General features: G+C 36.9%; 1 protein-coding gene across 4 annotated transcripts in view; it reads right to left on the reverse strand.

Annotated features, from left to right (window-relative positions):
• Positions 1-22067, reverse strand: part of LOC127452044 (RNA binding protein fox-1 homolog 1-like) — a 408281-nt gene that overhangs the window by 227068 nt on the left and 159146 nt on the right. For 3 of the 4 annotated variants that reach the window (XM_051717187.1, XM_051717189.1, XM_051717184.1), the window contains one exon: positions 10347-10388. In XM_051717187.1, coding sequence (XP_051573147.1) covers positions 10347-10388 — 42 coding nt within the window. Of the gene's footprint in view, positions 1-2417; positions 3163-10346; positions 10389-22067 lie in introns of those variants that run through there. The other variant, XM_051717190.1, reaches the window with a different exon arrangement.

Consider the following 22067-nt stretch of genomic DNA (forward strand, 5'->3'; position numbering starts at 1 on the left):
TTGAAAAGACTCTTTGAGTAGCTGTTTGTTTGACAAATGACAACCGCTACTAATGTAAACAAATGGCAGCATGCCTCGGAGGAAGATCGAGTTTGATGTATTGACTGTGTGTATAAGAGCTGTAAACTTTTTATCATGGTACTTTGGTGATGAGTTGGATGTATGTATATAAAATAAACATATTTTGTGGTTTAAAAGACTGTATGAGTAACTGTTTGAGTGAATATAAATAACAGACGCTTGACCAGCACAGCCTGTGTTGGCTCAAAATTAGTTATTATCTGTCACATATGTGTGACGGTACGTATGAAAGGGTTAAAATAGGGGTAGGTAATTAAAAAGACAACAAAAAACATTTAAAGCGATTATAATCAATCCTTAAAAATTAGGAAGGTTGTTCTTTAAAATATTTTTCTTTACAATAAATCAAAGTTCCCTTAATTGAAAAATCACACTTATGGGCCTAGTTTGCACTTGAAGTTTATCTCCACGTCTGAAGTACATGGATGTGGCACAATGCTCAGTTGCTCAATTAAATGGTGTTAAAAGGAAAGCCCTGTGACAGAAAAACTAGCCCACACAATTAATTCCAGTTTATAGTCATACGGTCTATGACTGAAGTAAAACTGAAGGGGCAGATATGTAGATCCTGAACTGGACTGTCACATGGCACGGCCTCTTAAAAAAAACAAAACATCACACTCATATCTTTACCCAGAATGCACTCTGTGTATTATACATTTATTGCAATATTAGGCCTCTAGACATTAATCTGTCCTCTTCAGAAAGTCTTTTTAGAGAGTTAAGTAAATTAAAAGAGAATTTAGTCTTTTACAAAGTCACTGATGTAGAAGTGTACGCATTCATTTATTTAAATATGACAATGCTAAATAGGGCGTTTGTTTCAGAAGGTCTATACTGTTCAAATAAACTAGCAGAGAAGTAAATTTCAAGTCATAAGACACCTTAAATGATGCAAATTAAATATTTAGCAAGAACTGTACACTTTCATACTGCACAGTAATTTCTGCATCTCCTGGGAAATTTCATCCTTGAATTTTTCCGTCAAAGCATATTCCTTCAAGACCATCCATGTTCCGATTAAACATTTACTATTCATTTTCTTAATATAGAATTTTAGTCTGCTGAGTAGCTGCATGAGTAAGTAACTGGAGATTGTTTTGTGTGTTTAGTAAGTATTTTGATTATTTTGAGTTCTTTTGGCTGCTGATCAGAGATTAAAAGCATGTTTCTACTGAAAGCATTGTAAACTATTAATTAGTAATAATACAGTAATACCTCTATACTCATAAATAAATAACAAAATTCCTTCCAATGGTTGCACAGTATAGTTCTCCTCAAAAGAATGAGAATCGATGTGGTTGGAATTAAAAATATAGTATGTATTATTAGGCTATTATTATTATACTGCCTTGTCTCCATTATTTTATGGGTCAAAATGTTATTTTTATTTCAGGTGCACCAGTTAACTAGTACAGCATATTAAATAAAAAATCTAGATAGCTCTTATCTTAATGAAAAAAAAGGACCTTACAGCTGACACATATTATGAAAAGGATAAACCTGGTTCCTTATTTCTATTTTCACTTGAACTGCCCATCAGATTAAGATTGGTTAAAATGAGATTCCTGATAAACCCTTACAGTGAAGAAGCCATCAGGGTGCTTTAAATGTATTCCATGGGCAATTAAGTGAAGCAAAATCTCCTCATCTAAGACTGATTTTGAGCGATAATGGCAGGTGAAGAGACAGATAATGAGCAGGCCAAGACACTCACTTACAGCTCTCTAAAATGACTTCCTGTACTTTAACCCTGCAGTTATGAATCAATGTGTCACGCGTCGCTTCTCTGACACTCTACTCCAAAGAAAGAGTAGTCTCGACAAGGACAAGAAAAGAGAGGGATGAAACTTTACTGATAATGAACCCATACACAAACACAACTGTACCTTTGCTTTAGCTCTAAACAAATGGTTGATTGGTGGCATATAAACCTATGTAGAGAGCAATCGGTTAGAATATACATTTTTTACATCTGTCCTTTTCGACTAATTAAAAATTATCAGCCTGACTCAATGATGGCCTAATATCCAATATTTCATTATTTGAATTAAAAAATTAAAATTCCAACTAGTGTGGACAGTATATGACATGAAATGCGTGCTTCACAGATCCTTCACAAATCCTAAAAACTGTCCTGATACCACCTGCTACTGTACAAGCAAGGAAAGACACAGACAAGCTTAGACAAATCAGACGTGAAAACACATACACGTCAGTAATGACAAACGCACACAATTACAGCAGTTTTGTACAGTACACATGCACATATGCTCATACACAGAAACCTATCACCAAAGAGTGCACCACAATCAGCTGAGATGGTTGTAACATACCCACAAATACATCATCATCTTGAGCGAGGAGTCAGGGGCTCTCCGGCAGCGAGAAAACACTTCCTTACTTAGCTTCTTTTAATTTCTTGAGCTCAGCTATGGAAACCAGGCTGAATCCTTCTTGTTTCGTCTCTCTCAGGCTCACAGTTCTTTTGTATAATTTATTATATCACTATAATGGAGCTTATTAAAACTGACACTTGGAGGAAGAAGAAGCTACTTCACAAGGTTTGAAATGCTTCTAGCAGTCTTGTTCTTGGTCGTCACTCTTTTTTTTTCCTTTCACCACTTGGTCCTCCTCACCCCTTCACTGACAACATCTGCTTAGGTGCCAGTTCCTGATGTATCTATTTAATGAGAAGATCCGTGCACCAAGGAAGTCCAGCACAACTGTGCACTCAAAGTGCCAGAGAAAAAGAGAGAGAGAGAAAGAGAGGTAGAGAGGAAGAGGTGGGGTAATGGTGTAGGTTTCTCGAGAACACACTCGCACACTCCTAAAGCGAGGTACGCTTTACGTTAATGCACACTGCAGCACTGACAGATGGTAGGACAATCCGAAGCAGAACTGCCCCCCACCCCCCCCAAAAAAAAGACTTCTTTTACAAAATGAAGCTCAAATCCTCAGACACGTTCCTCCAGAAGTTGATACGTAGGGGAAGACATCAGTGGGACATCAAAAGACTCATTTTCCGTCCTGAGGGAAGGTAAGAGGGTGCACATCTAAACTGAAAGCTCCAACTTCCTCCCAAAAAAATACAGCAATCTCCGCTGTATGTAAATATATAAAAAGGCAGAAAAAGAAGAAAAAGAAAAAAAAATCTCAAGCAAACTAAGATCAAAAATGGTACAACAGAATGAAAAGGAGGTAAAAGCACAACCCTCTTTTAAGCATGAAGCTTGCACCTGACTCTGCAGCCTGGACGCTTTTTTCCCCTCTTCTTCTCCTCCTCATCCGAAGTGAATGTGTTGGATATAAAAGCAGTGTGCACTGGGGCCAAGGCCTTCCCGCTCGGGTTGCTCTGGCTCTGACGCACTGGCTGCCTTCTAAAAGCACTTTATACAGCCATCTGCTGACTCTACCATGCTACTGCTACATTCGGAGATGCAGCAAGCCAAGCAGCCCTGCTTGCTGCAGCTAAACCACAGCCATAACTATCTCAATAAGCACATATGAGTCTTAAATTCATTATTCCTGTTCTGACTAGTGAAGGGATTTTTAATCAAACACAGATATCAGAGAAACTTGAGAGAAACAGAGAAAATAACGTACTGTAAATTAATTACAGATCAAGATGGGGCAAAATAGAAATTTGAGCAAGGTCCATTTTTTGTTTTATGTGTGCGAGAGACAAACACAATGAGATTTGCCAGTATATTTATGAGGGTAATTAAATTCTGAGGAAAATTTGATTACTATTTTGTCGTCAATAAGCAATTTGACTATCGATTAAAATAAAACAATAAAAAGTATAACAGAGCAGAAGGGTGTGTACAGACAAATTATTGAGCTAACACAAATCACATATTTAAAGCTCCACATATAACATATACACAAAAGCTTACTGCATCTTATAAGTCTTGAGAGCCTGTGCATTACAGCAATTTTACTACAGTTAAGGGGTGTTCTTTAGGCGTAGTGCCTAATATGCCCTTTACTGTGGTTAAATCACTGTAACGTACAGCACTGAGTGGCTTACTGCTTTTATAAAATGGTGGCAACAGTATTATGATGAAGTGACCAATGTTCCATAAATAGTTAAACTTATTCCCAATTATCCTAGGAATACACAATTATGCTGCAAAGTAATATAGTTCATTCAAATTTATTTTGGTTCATTAGTGAAAGCGATCATTAACTGTAGGCTGTTTACAGCTGCCAAACAACGTATGAACATGGCGCATTAATATAGAATATGTAGTCTCAGGTGTGCATTTAACAACGGCTTATAATGTGGCTCAACCAATTTAAAGTTGAAATTATGTGTTTTATCAAGAGGAAAATGCCTCTGCTTTGCTCGCATTTGCAACATGTAAAGGGATTCTTCCCAATACCGACTAAAACGCTTAGTATGAAGCATGTCATCCAATCAATACTATGAACAACATCTGAATACAATAAATTATTTTTGACATGGTGGAATATTATTAAACAAAGATAAATGGCAGGCATAGTGTATGTGGAGACTCTAGCTAAATAAACATACTTCAACCTACAATTTGGTTAAACGTTTTTACTTCAGGGCAAGAAAGGTCTAATGGTCAATGAAACTGAGTTCTGCTTACAGACATGACCATTTACATGGTGAAGTCCAATATTGCTGCTGTCTCCACAGTCTGAATGTGCCCTTTAAATTAATTAAAAATGCTACACATCTAAAATAGTAGATATAACAGACCCAATGAAATCGAAATTGGACTTTTGAGGCTTTAAGTCCATGTCTGTTAGCTTTGAAGCCATCTATTTGCTAGTATAGTCCTAAACGTTGACATGATTGAATTAGCAGATACGCATTTTTATATCTTTACAATTCTCTTCTGGGAAAAACAGACCAAAATATAGACGACTCATACTGCACTCAAGCATTTTATCCAATCAAATGCTCTCTAGAATGACAATGTCATTCACACTAATACTATCTACCTTTAACTAGCAATAACAAGTTGCAAATCACGTTCATGGCTGTGATGTGAACTAAAAGCTATTGGCGACTTAAGTTTAGTAGGTCATCATTAAAAACAGGAAATAAATTACACTCATCAAGTGATTTCATTGAGTCTTTTAAGGATTAATTCACAGAAAAATTAAAATTATGTAATTATTTACTCACCCTAATGACGCTCCAAAACTGTATGATTTTTTTTCTACCATGGAACAGAATTTTTTTTTAAAACCATTTTAAAATCTGTTATTCTTAAATTAAATCGTATTAATTATATGCGTGCATGACATTTGCTCACTCTATGCGATTTGAACCAGTGAGGATTGATGATATTGACATAGCTGCCATATTTGTTGCTTTTTACTTACTTTTACATTTATGTATTTGGCAGACGCTTTTATCCAAAGCAACTTAGAATGCATTCAAGGTATATATTTAATCAGTTTGTGTGTTCCCTGAGAATCAAACCCATGATCTTGGTGCCATGCTCTACCAGTTGATCTACATGAACCCTGGATTTTACTTTATGAATATGGTTTGATCTGAGAATGAAAAATGACTAAAGATCTGTTCTGTTAATTGCGCAAATTGATCGTTTCGTATCAGAACACTTTGAATATAGTGCAAGAGTCTTTTACTGTGATTTTATGGTGTTTTTGTCCTTTTTTGAGTTTGGAAGTGATTCACTATTCACACATGAAAAGGACTCAAGATGGCGCCGAGTATGGCTGCTGCGTTGCGAGCTCTGACACAACATGGTAGTGTTTTGTTTGTTTTGCTCACAATTCTTATGTTTTTTGTCTTGGATGTTGTCTGCCTTATTGTCTAAGACAGACACTTTTGGACATTGGTTCAGCAATTTCACACCGTAAACCGGACTTCAAATTCCTCAATGCCGACCAGCTGTTTACAAACACGCAAGCGGAGCCCTTTGTCTGGGCAGTCCGGACGCGGAAACACAGGAGGAAAAGGGGAAACAGAGCCGGCGTTCTCATCAGAGTAAGACGCCGCTCAAATCGACCCCCGCTAACCAGTATTCTACTGGCAAATGTTCAGGCTCTGGATAACAAGCTCTGCGAGCTGAAAGTGCGGATCTCTTTCCAACGAGAGACGAGTGACTGCTGCATTATCTGCCTAACAGAAACTTGGATGTCTGCGGAGATTCCAGACTCAGCCATTGAACCCGTGGGGTTCTCCGTGCACCGAGCAGACAGAGCGAAAGACCTTTCAGGAAAAAGCAGAGGTGGTGGTGTGTGTTTTATTATCAACAAATCCTGGTGTGATCAGAGGAACATACATTCTATCAAGTCTTTCTGCTCTCCTGATCTGGAATTTCTCATGCTTCTGTGTCGACCATTCTGGCTACTGAGGGAATTCACAGCGGTCATTATCACAGCTGTGTACATCCCCCCATAAGCCGACACAGACCGGGCAATCAAGGAACTGTATGGGAGTATAAGTGAGCAGGAAACCGTGACTTGCTTAAATGACTGGCGTCCTGTTGCTCTGACCCCCATCATCAGCAAATGCTTCGAGAGACTAATCAGAGATTACATCTGCTCTGTGCTGCCTCTCTCTCTAGACCCATTGCAGTTTGCTTACCGCAACAACCGCTCCACTGATGATGCCATTGCATCTACAATACACACTGCTCTTTCCCACCTGGAAAAAAAGAACACTTATGTGAGAATGCTGTTTGTAGACTACAGCTCAGCATTCAACACCATAGTGCCCTCCAAGCTAGATGAGAAACTCCGGGCTCTGGGCTTAAACAGCTCGCTGTGCAGCTGGATCCTGGACTTCCTGTCAAGCAGAAACCAGGTGGTTAGAATAGGCAGCAACATCTCCTCATCACTGAACCTCAACACTGGAGCCCCACAGGGCTGTGTTCTCAGCCCACTCTTGTATTCCTTGTACACACATGACTGTGTGGCAACACATAGCTCCAATGCCATCATTAAGTTTGTTGATGACACGACGGTGGTAGGTCTGATCACTGACAATGATGAAACAGCCTACAGAGAGGAGGTGCACACTCTGACACACTGGTGTCAGGAGCACAACCTCTCCCTCAACGTCAGTAAGACAAAGGAGCTTGTGGTGGACTTCAGAAGAAAAGACAGAAAACACAGTCCCATCACCATCATTGGAGCACCAGTGGAGAGAGTCAGCAGCTTCAAGTTCCTGGGTGTCCACATCACTGAGGAACTCACATGGTCCATCCACACTGAAGTCGTTGTGAAGAAGGCTCATCAGCACCTCTTCTTCCTGAGACGGCTGAGGAAGTTTGGAATTAACCGCCACATCCTCACACGGTTCTACACCTGCACTGTAGAGAGCATCCTGACTAGCTGCATCTCCGCCTGGTACGGCAATAGCACAGCCCACAACCGCACTGCAGAGGGTGGTGCGAACTGCCAGACACATCATCGGAGGTGAGCTTCCCTCCCTCCAGGACATATATACCAGGCGGTGTGTGAAAAAAGCTCGGAGGATCATCAGAGATTCCAGCCACCCGAGCCATGGGCTGTTCTCACTGCTACCATCAGGCAGGCGGTATCGCGGCATCAGGACCCGCACCAGCCGACTCCATGATAGCTTCTTCCCCCAAACAATCAGACTTTTGAACTCTTGATCTCCCACTATCAAAATACATCAGCACTGCACTTTATTACTCTTACTCTTATATCTCACACCGGACTGTCATAAATTATTATTATTATTATATTATATTCTCTCTTAACAACTTACTATCAACCGACAGCCTGAATGTCAATACAGTACAATACAACCTACTGTACATTCTATATATACTACTATATACACTTTTATTTTTTTTATTATTGAATAATGTGTATCTATATTGTGTGTATTGTATACTGTACTTTGTATGTTATTATTTGTATATTGTTGAGTGTAATTATAGTGTATATTAGACTTTAAATTGTGCTGTGTTAATTTGATGTTATTGTAAATTGGTATATGTCTCATCACTGTCACGACTGCTATGTTGATCGGAACTGCACCCAAGAATTTCACACACCATTGCACTTGTGTATATGGCTGTGTGACAATAAAAGTGATTTGATTTGATATATTATGCCGAATAAAGCCTGTGAACGCTTTTTACAAATGTATCTTTTGTGTTCCACGGAAGACAGAAAGTCATTCTGGTTAATAATGACAGATTTCTGGGTGAATTATCCCTTTAAAGAGTAGTGCATCAGCTTTAATTTGTTTGGGCTAGAACCCTCTTTTTAAGAATATCTAATACTCATAATTGAAAAGAAATACCTAGTTCTTCCACAGGAAATGCTAACTGACAAAACCGGATGTACATCATCCTCACTCATTCTCTTTTTTTTTTTTTCAATTTGGAATGCCCAATTCCCAGTGCGCTTTTAAGTCCTCGTGGTCACATAGTGATTTGCCTCAGTCCGGGTGGCAGAGATCGAATCCCAGTTGCCTCCGCGTCTGAGACCGGCAACCCACGCATCTTATCACGTGGCTTGATGAGCGCATTGCCACGGAGACATAGTGTGTGTGGAGGCTTCATGCCACCCACCGCGGCAACCACACTCAACTCACCACGCACCCCACCGAGAACGAACCACATTATAGCGAGAACCACGAGGAGTTTACCCCATGTGACCCTACCTTCCCTAGCAACCGGGCCAATTTGGTTCCTTAGGAGACCTGGCTGGAGTCACTCAGCACGCCCTGGGATTTGAACTAGTGAGCTAGCGAACTCCAGGGGTGGTAGCCAGTGTATTTTACCACTGAGCTACCCAGGCCCCCATCCTCACTCATTCTCAAATAAATCTAAAAAAAGGGCAAGCTTCCAAAAAGCACTTAGGAAACAACTGTCCTCAGACTAAAGAGTGATTCCATAACAAGAGGAAATGAGATGGCAACAAGAAAGTGGTTTTTAGATTTCTGAGAGCCAAATTAGCACTGCCCTCTACAAATTTAATGACATTTTAGTTTTGATCATAATCAGTTTTGTCCACATTTTCTCCCTGCTCTAATTTCAATGGAATTTGAAAAATTCAGGTCATTATAAAACAAATAACAAGCAAAGATTTGCCTCAAAAATTTGTGACGGGAGTGTATGAGCAAGAACAATGGTGCATTAATCATATCAGCCCTTTAAGACTTAAAATCCTTCAACAAACCATGATAAATTACAGCACTGAGTGGGGACTGCAGCTTCATTCCTGCATAGACTACATATCTTGGGCATTTTTCTACAGTAGAGATAATATCTACCAATAATCGATTTGAACAATATTTTAACCGATATTTACCATTTTCCACTTAATCAGTTATTGGTTCTTTAATACCAGCTTTACCGATAAAGTTAGACACAAAAGACTTTAAATTCTAAATATTACATATACAGGACTTTGCACAGGTGTATACTGAAACTAAAACTAATTAAAGTAATTCTTTGTAGACACAATATTACTTTGTGCACAATATTACAGATTGTTTTGTAAAGCAGTTCACCTTCAGAGGTTAGTGAGAAGTAATTAAGCGGTTATTGTGCCTAAAAGCAAAAATAAAACAATTAAAAATCAGTCATGCATATCGGTTATCGGACAGTTAAACACACAAAAAAAATCAGTATCGTATCATCATTAAAATCAAATTTAAGTCGATCTCTATTCTACAGTGCTGCACATACAGTCTGTGGGTTACATAGAGAACTCAAGCCAGAGCCTCGATGACACATGGTCATCTCTCCACACAGATATCATGTGTTTGAAGAAGATGAAGATCTTTTGGAGGGTCTTCATCATGGAGTGAAGCTGACACCTTTGCTCACCTGGCTTTTCAGGCCAGTGAGTGAGCAGGAGTGTTTGAGAGCCGCTATTAAAGTTTAATGAGAAGGCAAGATAAGCTTTGTTGTATTTTTAATATGGACACAGCAGAGTATGAGGGAATAACTGGCTTTTTATGAGAGTAAAATTGAAGTTTTTTTTTTTTTTTTTTTTTTTTTGCCTATTGATTTAATATCCCCCTCATCTTGGTCTGCGAATGCTTAAATGAACATGAAAGGTACACAAAAATAAATTCTAACATCATTGTGACAAAATAATTTGTCTTTACATGAATGAATCTCTCAGCTTGATTACCACATGCTCTGCGGATTGGTTAACCGAGAGGTCGATATCACAATACAATGTTAGAACATGTGAACTCACATTACCAACTGCACAGAAACACACACAGACACACAAAGCAAAAGACATGAGGCATCACTTACCCTGAGCTGGTCTGTGTCAAAACTCATTGGCTGTCCTGGAATCTGTCAACAGAGACATTCAAATTAGAGCAACACATTACAAACCAAATGCAGCACCTCCGTTCAGTAATTACAAGTCAATCATCTAGATCAGTCTGAGGGGCGGCAAAATGAGATCTGTCAAATTTGAAGTATGCAACATGGAACCATGCAAAAGGTAGTGAGAGCAGGGAATAAAGACAGGCAAAACATCGTTTACATGCTAGAAATGGGAGACACAACAATATTTTCCCTTTTTCTGACAAGTAATGGGAATGGTATAGAGGTTGAATTGAATTGAGGAGAGCATTTCTACATGCCGTGATGCACAGTTTTTCTCAGCCGACAAAACAAAAATAATAATAATAATAATGTGAGGAAAAAACACATTTCTAATTTTGTTCATGTTTGTTGAGTGTTTGAACGAGAACTATACAATTAAGAGTTTAGGGTCTGGTTACACTGAGAGGTTTCCTGGAAATACCACAAATTTTCCTTCATGTGTCCCTGCCGTCGATATGTACATAATGCACTGGTCGAGTGTTCATTTAAGAAACAGTATCTGTGTTACAAACGCTCTCTTCAAATGTAATGATATTAACAGTTTCACTTTCCTCCCAGCCTAAAACACTTAGCTGTTTTTAAAAGTGCTCATCTCCCATTAGTCAGGCCAGTGAGTGAGACCCAATAAGATTTTCATCATTTAGTAACTGGACATGGCTGCGGAAAAACCCTAAAGAGAATCATGACCCACAGATAGAGGGAATAAAGGCCAGGGAAATGGCTTTGATTTGATATGATATGAGGAAGAAAATTGATGCATTAACCTTGTCACCTCAAAATATCTCTGTATCAAATGAGTAGTAAAACTTGCGGTAACAGCTATTTGCTGGTTTTTAGCAAACCTCTCATGATCGGAAAACGTTTTGCCTTTTAGGTGGTGACGTGGTTGCTTAAAAAATTTGCTATTCATGTCATATTTCATTTTACAAGACTATTGGTTAGGTTTAGGTGTTGGTTTAGGGTAAGGACGTCTGTTTTGTTCATGTATTATTTGTTTTTTTAGGTTTTAGGTTTTAGACTATTGGTAGGTTTACATTAAAGTTTTAGGTTGGGGGGTACATTATTCATATTCACCTGAAAAACCTTGTCTGATTACGATACCTATTTCACTCGCTTTTGGTGCCCCTGCTGGACATTTCACTAGGAAACTGCAGTTAAACATGTAATGAAGCACGAAATTTCGTTTTGCAAAAATGTTGTCACAGTCATGTAATGTTCATGAGACCAGGCTGAATAAATTAGTGTTTTTCCAGTGAACAACAACAAAACAAACAAAATCAGGGTAACAGTGAGCCATCTTGTAGGGCAGGAATTGTATTCTTCAACGACACTGACCTTAATGATGGCTCACTTGTTTTGGTAGCATTTTCCTTTCAGCCATTGGCCTCTAGCACATCATTAAGAGAAGCTTCGCAATAGCTCAGGGGCAGACAGCACACTGCATGCTTCTGGATTCAGACCGTGGCATACATTTTTATACACTATTCCTGTGCTGAAATCTGAAATTCAAACCATCTTTTCCTTCAGTTAGTTTTAACACAGATTGACAAGTGCTGACATTTGTTTTAATGATTTTATGATATGTTATTACAGTTGTGCTCAAAAGTTTGCATACCCTGGCAGAAATTCTGAAATTTTGGCATTGATTTTGAAAATATGACTGATCACGTAAAAAAACAGTCTTTTATTTAATGATAGTGATCATATGAAGCCATTTATTATCACATAGTTGTTTGGCTCCTTTTTAAATCATAATGGTAACAGAAATCACCCAAATGGCCCTGATCAAAAGTTTACATACCCTTGAATGTTTGGCCTTGTTACAGACACACAAGGTGACACACACAGGTTTAAATGGCAATTAAAGGTTAATTTCCCACACCTGTGGCTTTTTAAATTGCAATTAGTGTCTGTGTATAAATAGTCAATGAGTTTGTTAGCTCTCACATGGATGCACTGACCAGGCTAGATACTGAGCCATGGGGAGCAGAAAAGAACTGTCAAAAGACCTGCGCAACAAGGTAATGGAACTTTATAAAGATGGAAAAGGATATAAAAAGATATCCAAAGCCTTGAAAATGCCAGTCAGTACTGTTCAATCACTTATTAAGAAGTGGAAAATTCAGGGATCTCTTGATACCAAGTCAAGGTCAGTTAGACCAAGAAAGATTTCAGCCACAACTGCCAGAAGAATTGTTCAGGATACAAAGAAAACCCCACAGGTAAACTCAGGAGAAATACAGGCTGCTCTGGAAAAAGACGGTGTGGTTGTTTCAAGGAGCACAATACGACGATACTTGAACACAAATGAGCTGCATGGTTGAGTTGCCAGAAAGAAGCCAATGCCACAAAAAAGCCCAGTTACATTATGCCCGACAACACCTTGACACGCCTCACTGCTTCTGGCACACTGTAATTTGGAGTGACGAGACCAAAATAGAGCTTTATGGTCACAACCATAAGCGCTATGTTTGGAGAGGGGTCAACAAGTATTGTGCTCCTTGAAACAACCACACCGTCTTTTTTCAGAGCAGCCTGTATTTCTCCTGAGGTTACCTAATTGCAATTTAAAAAGCCACAGGTGTGGGAAATTAACCTATAATTGCCATTTAAACCTGTGTGTGTCACCTTGTGTGTCTGTAACAAGGCCAAACATTTAAGGGTATGTAAACTTTTGATCAGGGCCATTTAGGTGATTTCTGTTATCATTATGATTTAAAAAGGAGCCAAACAACTATGTGATAATAAATGGCTTCATATGATCACTATCCTTAAATAAAAGACAGTTTTTTTGCATGGTCAGTCATATTTTCAAAATCAATGCCAAAATTTCACAATTTCTGCCAGGGTATGCAAACTTTTGAGCACAAACGTATGTCAATATATCAATATTATATGAACTAAATTGCATTCCATTGTTCCAAAACCTACTGAGTTGCCTGCTGAGATATTTTAAGGCATGGCATGATGGCTGTTTTAAAAGGTAGGCATCTTAATTATGCTGCCTAGTTTTAGCCAAACTCTAAGGGAGCATTTCATGCATTCTTCGAGGAGGAGGCAATTCCTGAATGCATTGTGACGAGCTTTGTAAAAAAATCATCCAACAATAAGGATGACCAGTGTAAAAGATAGAGCTGTCACGTGCCCTATTGGCCAGTGCTACACTGTCAACAGATACATAAATCATACATTTGCCGATTTTATACATTTTTGTACAACATAAACATTCGGATTCCTGGTTTATGTTTTAAACACTGAAAGTGTTTACATGCACATTCATAAACGGAATATTTATTATTAAACCAATTATTTTTAATAAGCCGACGACATGGAAGGACATGCAAATGCCTTAAAAGTTTTTTCTTTTGTGGGGAAATAATAATACTGTAAATGGTTTAAGTATAAACCAATCGGCACACATTGATTTTTGCTCATTACCCCGATTTTGCTCTGCAAATATCACATTTAGACAACCTAGTCTCATAGGATGAATGTTTTTATAACTTCATTTATGCAAACTGAGTTTTACATGCCGCTTTTTACATTTTGCTACAGTTTCCTGATGAAATGAATACAAGAGGCACTACAACAACTGTGTTCTATTCACTTTCACACAAATCACGGGTACTATGGCTGATTATGACTTTAAAAATAATTATTTTTCAAACTATTACTCACACCATTATGTTGTTATATCAAAAAATGTTTAGTCTAACGCATTTAACAATACATTTTAACACTTGTATTACAGACCCACCTACATCTACACACTTATTCCAGTGTGATTAACTTCCGAGGTGGCTTGACCGAGCCTCGAGCCCAGCCAAGGACGCTTGAAACAAAAGTGAAAGTGCAGTGAAAGTACCACAGAAGCGACACGATATGACATGATTGCTTCAGTAAATGTGCTTTTCATGTCGAATTTGCTTTTAAAACATAATGACTGTTTACGTTTGACGTCAAAAGCAGGGAATAATCCAATGATTTCAAATCTCATGTAAACGTGGGTTTCTTATGTTGTCAGTCTTCTAGAATGAGCTGATTTTTGATAGTCATCAGTGTATTGCTGTGCATGAAAATGCGCTCAGTGTTGATGCAAATTCTGCAGTTTTAAACTTGTCACTAAGATAACATTATCTAGATTTTGTTGAAAGTGCAATGATATCTTGTGATAGCAGCATCAGTTAAAATGGGTTGAAATGTATAAACCAAAAAGTAATGTTTTGTATCAAATGCCATCATTTTCCAGCAAAAATGTCATGGAGTTACAGTATAGCTGAATATTTTCCAGCGATCATTGTTAATTAACTGTTAATTGTTCATTGTTTTTGTTAGCAGAATAGAAATGTATTTACCCTAAATTTAAATTCTCTCATCATTTACTCACCCTCATGCCATCCCAGATGTGTGACTTTTTTCTTTTGCAGAACACAAAGATTTTTAGAAGAATATCTCAGCTCTTTTGGTCCTTACAATGCAAGTGAATGTGAAAAAGTGACCAGACCATAAAAACTCCAAATATCATATAAAGGCAGCATAAAAGTAATCTATATGAATTCAGTGGTTAAATATATGTCTTCAGAAGCGATATAATAGGTGTGGGTGAGAAACGGATCAATAATTAAGTCCTTTTTACTATAAATCTTTACTTTCATTTTCAATGTGGAGATATATAGTAAAAAAATTATTGATATATTGATCCATTTCTCACCCAAAGTGATTGCATCGCTTTTGACATATACTAAAACCAGGGTTGGGAGTGTTACTTTTGAAATGTATTCCACTACAGATTACAGAATACATGCTGTAAAATGTAATTTGTAACGTATTTCGTTAGATTACACAAGGTCAGTAACGTATTCTAAATACTTTGGATTACTTCTTCAGCACTGGTAGATTTTTTCACTTGTTTTGACTATAAAAACTCTGCCAGTACAGTAAGACAAAATACACATGTTAAAAATACATTCTCTGAAAAACCTAAATATCTTATGCAGTGTTGTTTCTAAAACAAGATAAATCAAATTGATCTTGTTTTAAGGATTTTTAGATATTTTTACAGGAAAACAATACAAAAATTATTATCAAGAATACGATTTTTGCCCTAATATCAAAGGTCTTACTAGAAAAAAAGAAATTATGATCCAAAGTGATTTTCCTTGATAAAAGAATATGATCGTGCCTTGTAACGTGCATGTAAAATGGCTAGAAATAGCATTTTAGCTTAGCATCAAGCTGACAATTTACACAATGTTTATTTCTGTTTATTACTGTATTCGAATTACCAATGATTTAAACTCTAACTGTAGTGGAATACAGTTACTTATATTTTGTATTTTAAATACGTAATCCCGTTACAGGTATTCCTTTACTCCCCAACCCTGACTAAAACAATGGAGTCATATGGATTACTTTTATGTGGCCTTTATGTAATTTTTGAAGCTTTAAAGGTCTGGTCATCATTCAATTGCATTGTATGAAGAGCAGAAATATTCTTCTAAAAATCTTTGTTTGTGTCATACATATCTGGGTTGTCATGAAAGTGAGTAAATGCTGAGATAATTTTCATTTTTGTGTGAACTATCCCTTTAATAGTTAATAAAAAATATATATATCTTTTTTGAAAAAAAAAAAAAAATAAATAAATAAAAATATATATATATATATATATATTGCTTAAAAATAAAAAAATAAAAATATTTTGTGGAGGGGCCAGTAAAAATGTTGTCAGGGCATGTAAAAATCTAAACAACTGTTCCAACTGGGTCAGCATCTTGGTGAAGCATTCCAATGCAGTCACTTATGTGGTTACAGTAATGGTACTCCCTTATAAGGCAGCTGCCTATGTAGGCAGTAAGCAGCGAGGCAGCTTCCTAAGTTTTGGAACAGAGTTTAGCCTATGTGTTGAATGGAGCCTGATGGCACGCAAGGTGTAAATTGTTTAAAGTTCTCAGGCACACACAATTTCACAAAAGCCACGGCATACTGCATGGAGATGGCCTTAAACAGCATCGAAGAGGCTCTTGTTCGGTAATGATACTTTCCAGATTAAATCAAGGGGAAAACCAACAATAGCAGCACAAACAGCACTGTTCTGTATGAAAGGACAAAAGGGCTCTTGAAGGGCTTGCTTATCCTCTTTTTACTGGGAATATACTCTCTCTCTCTCTCTCTCTCTCTCTCTCTCTCTCTCTCTCTCTCTCTCTCTCACTCACTGATTACGTCGAGTACTTGAGAGAGACAGACAGAGATGAAGAGTAATACTGAGCTGTTGTGGCACAGCACTACAGAATGGAGCGGTAATGAAAGAAAGAGTGAGTCAGAGCAGGGCTAACTCACTCCCTCAATGAGCTCTATAGGTAGAAAAAGCAGAATGAAAAAATGTCAATAAGTAGCACTCTGCTGAGTACAAGCGGCAGAACACGGCAGAGCAGAATGACTTTATTAAGCTGACACAGAAGACTGCACTGAGCCGGACCGGTGGATAAAGGGGGGAAGAGTGCGAGACGGTGAGGAAGAAAGAATAATAACAGAAACCAAAACCTAAACAAAGGAAAGTGTTGTGTTGAGATTGAAAATCAATTCACTGATAAATCGGTGAAAACTTCGGCATTCCCTCAGAGATGGAATTAAAACAAGTGTACGGAAGGCACACTGTTGGTACATGTGGAGAGAATTCCAAAACATTAAACATAATTTGTTTTTTTATAATTTTGGGGGATGGTGGCGATGCTAACCAGGACAAGATGGTTAGAATTAATTGTAAAAGTCTGTATTTATTATACATTTTTAAGGTGTTCTAAATGCCTTATAATACACTTTTTAAATAGATATATCCTTTCATGTACACTACCGGTCAAAAGTTTTGAAACACTTGACTGAAATGTTTCTCAAGATCTTAAAAATCTTTTGATCTGAAGGCGTATGCTTAAATGTTTGAAATTTGTTTTGTAGACAAAAATATAATTGTGCCACCATATTAATTTATTTCATTATAAAACTAAAATTTAATTAAAAAAAAAAAAAGTTTTTGAAATTGATGACTTGGACCAAATAATAAAGAAAAGCAGCCAAAAAGTGTCCAACATAGATGGGAACTCCTTCAATACTGTTTAAAAAGCATCCCAGTGTGACACCTCAAGAAATTGGTTGAGAAAATGTCAAGAGTACATGTCTGCAAATTCTAGGCAAAGGGTGACTACTTTGAAGATGCTAAAATATAAAACAGTTTTGATTTATTTTGGATTTTGTTTAGTCACAACATAATTCCCATAGTTTATATTTATGTTATTCCATAGTTTTGATGACTTTACTATTATTCTAAATGTGAAAAAAAAAAAATGTATAATAAAGAATGTGTGTTTCAAAACTTTTGACTGGTAGTGTAATTCTTACCCTAGTAATATAACACGTTTTAATACATGGCTCTCTGGAATACTTGATTCTTATTGGTCAGTCGTGGTATTATGTGGTATTATTACCACTTCACTGTTTAATTGATTTACTACAGTACATAGCTGTGCTAGTCTGATGTCTCTCATTTCACTCCGCAGATATTATTTAAACTCAAATCTATATTTAATGCTCATTTGTATATTTATTTGATTAGTAGCAATGTAATTAACAGAATAATGTACTGTCATCTGTAGGGCTGGGTACTGAAACAGATTTCATTATTCAATTCGATTCCAATCACGATTCAATACGATTCGATATCGATTCATATGGGTACATTTCTGATACAATGTCCATTTTCCTTGCATATAAAATAAATTCTTAATTATAAAGGAACCTTCTAGCAACCCTTCCAGGTACAATTCGAAAATATTTATATTTTTTGTAATAAATTTTACAAATTATATTTTTTAATCAAGTTGGTCACATTTTAGCTTTTTAAAAATTTTCAAATTCAGTCTATTCCATCAATTAATGTCTTGAAATTGTATATATTGTGTTGCATGTATATTTTTGTTAATTTTTTATTGTTTACTTGCATAATTTGTACTATTTACAAGTATTTGCATTGATATGTACTATAGAACACATGCTTAATCGGTACTGTCTCTTTAAGACTAGCAGCATCAGCCAGTGAGCACATATAACAAGATATGACATGTAGTTTCTTTAGCGCATCCATGTGTGATTAGAATTACATTTTTTATTTTTTATTATCAACAACTGACTGTAAAAAACAGAAAGGGTGTTAAAATAGACATTATTCAATGACGTGGATCTTGTCTTCGGACACCAAACTTTTACTCTCAACACACAGTGAAAGGACCTCTGTGCAAATAACTTCTTCTCCACTATACTACTCAATCACTGGTGAGTGAAATCTGAACATTTACTAGCCAGTGGCTAATCATATAAATTTTTAGTCGCATAGCATGAGATTTGGTTGCACATGCGAGTGATTTACTTATATTAGAGAGGGTTGCCACATAGAGATGAAAGATCAATCTTGGGATTTAAGAATCGATATCGAGATCGTTCAAACGAAGCTTGCAATGCATCAGAAAATCAATATTTTTACCCAGCCCAAGTCATCTGGTCATTATTGCAAAATAAACCCATTCAAGACCTCTGCTGATCACCCTGTCAGGGTTTATTTTGCGTTAATGACTCACTGACTGTACAATATCCTTTACTTATACTATATAATGGTATAACCATGAATTGGTTATTGTAAATATACATACAAAATGTGGTTAACATTTTTTACGAGAAAATAAAATTGATTATAAAACATTTTATGAGGCATAAAGAACAGCTTTATAATGTGTTAAATATACAGACTTAAAAAGTGAAAATAAATAGTAAAAAGTGGTAACCTGGAATTGTTCCTTTTAGCTCTTTCTACATGGTCTGACCTTTAAAATGTATTTTATTGTTGTAACCTAATGTTTTCAATTTGATTCAGTGATGCTAAATAATATTTTCAACACAAAAAAACAATTAATTTAGATGTTACCATATGAAGCACATTTTTGAGGATTTTTTCAATGTAGAAAGTGTAAGCACTTAGCAGGAACCGCTTGAGTAATAGAATCATGACTTCCTGCAGTAAGAGATTAAAAGTAGATAATAACACAGTATAGAGATCAACTGATGTTATAATAAAGAAATTACCTCAGAAAACTGCCTGCAGTGCTCTATACAATGAAAATACAGCACTTTATTTCAATTAGTGCTATTGATGTTAGATCAAAGGTAATGCTAATAAAATGCTGACGGCATCTGTATTAGCAAAGCCATTGCAGTCCCTCTAAGCATCGATAGCTACATTTCTAAGATGTTTGAGTGAAACAGAACGAGAGAGAGAGAGAGAGAGAGAGTGAGAGTGAGAGAGAGAGAGCTATAGGTAGTGTTAATATATGCACTGCTCTGTGGAATAATGAGAAAGGAAGGAGGGTGAAGGAAGGGAGAGCTGAGCCAGCAGAAATTCCCAATGCTGCAGTAGCCCTACTGAATCTGGTACTTTCACAACACTAAGCTTATCAGAGAGAGAGGAGGGGAAAAGGCAGCCAGATCTAAGCCTTTTAAGACTCCTTATTAATATTAGAATATCTAGACTGGCAGTGCTTTCACACATTTAGGTCTACGGTACAGGCTGCACTTTTAGGGACATCAGAAAGTTTACAGCACACGTTCATAAATTAGTGCTGTCAGTTGATTATTTTTTTCTAATTAATTGCAGATTTAAAAGTACTTCTTTTCCTGTCAAAACTTTCCTTCTTAGGATACAAAAACAAAACAATATGTAACAATATAATGTTTTATTAACATTTTCCAAACAAAGCCTTCCACAGTATAAAGACAGAAATGCACTAAAATAGCACCAATTCAACAATTCAATTGTGGGAGTAATTGAAACAACTAGTCCCCATAGGTTGCATATGCATTCCAATGCACATTAAAACTCTTAAACTGTCATCCTACAACAATATTAATTGGCCAGCAGACTGTAGCTATCCACTTTGGTATAGCAATCGTGAAGCTGTATTCATGAACTGCGTCAGGGCATCAAAGGCATCGTCAAGCTCCAATTTTAACTCCACATGAAAAGCGCTGTAGATGTCTTGTCCTGCTTTTTGCGCTGACATTCAACATGTAATGATACTTCATCCGAATTGGCATTTTGGTGAGAGTTAAAACTTCTGTGGTAATTAAATTACCCCCTACAGAGGCTGCAAATACGTAATTTCTGTCACAAGTACCATCTGGGTTTGTTTAGCAAAACAAATACAGTTAAGAGGTCCTTTCCCCATCACTTGATCACTGACACAGAATCGTTGTTTTGTTTATTTATGGTGTGTCAGTGTAATGTCTCCACCAGACACATCGTAAAGGTTCTGCCCTATTCCAAACAGTGTTCAGAACTCACTCGAAGCTGAATAAAATGTCAGGATCTAATGTCAAATTGGTAAACGCGTTAAAGAAAAATGAACACATACAATTTTTTTTATTAATTGCATGCTTTAACGCATTAATTTTGACAGCTCTGATAAATTGTATATCAAAGGGTAGGGACAATAAGAGAATTTAACAAAAGCCATGTTTTAAAGAGATGTTTTTTCCTTTTACACAATAAATGCATAATTTAAGCTTTAAAGCTGAAGTGTTTTTCAATTTTAACACTGAATAAAATACTTTATCCTATCATAGCTAAATCTGAAGAGTCAACTATTATCTATTCCCGAAACCACAGTAACTATATGTCGCACATCAATTGTTCGAAACACGCTGGTTCAACAACACTGAGCTGCCATTAATAACGTTATGCAGGGGGTTCAAATTGTAATAGTTAATTTACATGTACTTCAGAAAGCTGTTTAATGCTGGAATGTTGCTGAAGACACGAAAGCTGTGTGTACTATGTGATGCAACAGATGATTGTGCTGCTATAGTGGGGTTTCCCTTTACATTAGACTTCGAGGTTCCCCATCGCACTTGAGCGGAATAAAATATATAGAAGCCTCAGCGTGGTCAAATAATGTCCACACAGCAAACTAACAAGAAACTACGCTTCTAGCCACAGGTGGAGAGCTGTAGTTCCAATCACACAACTTTGCGATGCTGTTTGCAAATGTTCGTTGGAACTATAGTTTCGGGAAACACCAAATCGTTGAACTATGTTGGTAACGATGGAACTTGTGACCACAGTTGGCTAACGATGCTTTTGGGGAACGCATACCAGGCTGATATAGCAAGGTTGGTTTGACCAATGGTGTGAGTTAAAGGAGTGTTCCGGATTCAATACAAGTTCATCTCAATCGACAGCATTTGTGGCATAATGTTGATTACCAAAAAATATATATATTTTAGACTTTTCCTTTTCTTAAAAAAAAAAAAAGCAAAAATAGATTTTAAAGGAGGGACGAGTCAAAATAAATTTTTTGTGGTACTCAACATTATGCCACAAATGCTGTCGATTGAGCTTAACTTATATTGACCAATGGCCAACGAGGGGAGTGTTCAGGAAACCTGTATGAAAACCATCATTATTTTTGCAGCTCTGTTTGGTGACTTTACTGGCACAGATATGACACACTTAAGCTTTTTTAATGGAATCATTACTTCATTTAATACTTAATATTTAATACTTCAGCTGTTTATTATATTAAAGTGTATTTATATACT

This window comes from Myxocyprinus asiaticus, chromosome 14, assembly GCF_019703515.2.
Source record: "Myxocyprinus asiaticus isolate MX2 ecotype Aquarium Trade chromosome 14, UBuf_Myxa_2, whole genome shotgun sequence".
NCBI classification, from domain to species: Eukaryota; Metazoa; Chordata; class Actinopteri; order Cypriniformes; family Catostomidae; genus Myxocyprinus; species Myxocyprinus asiaticus.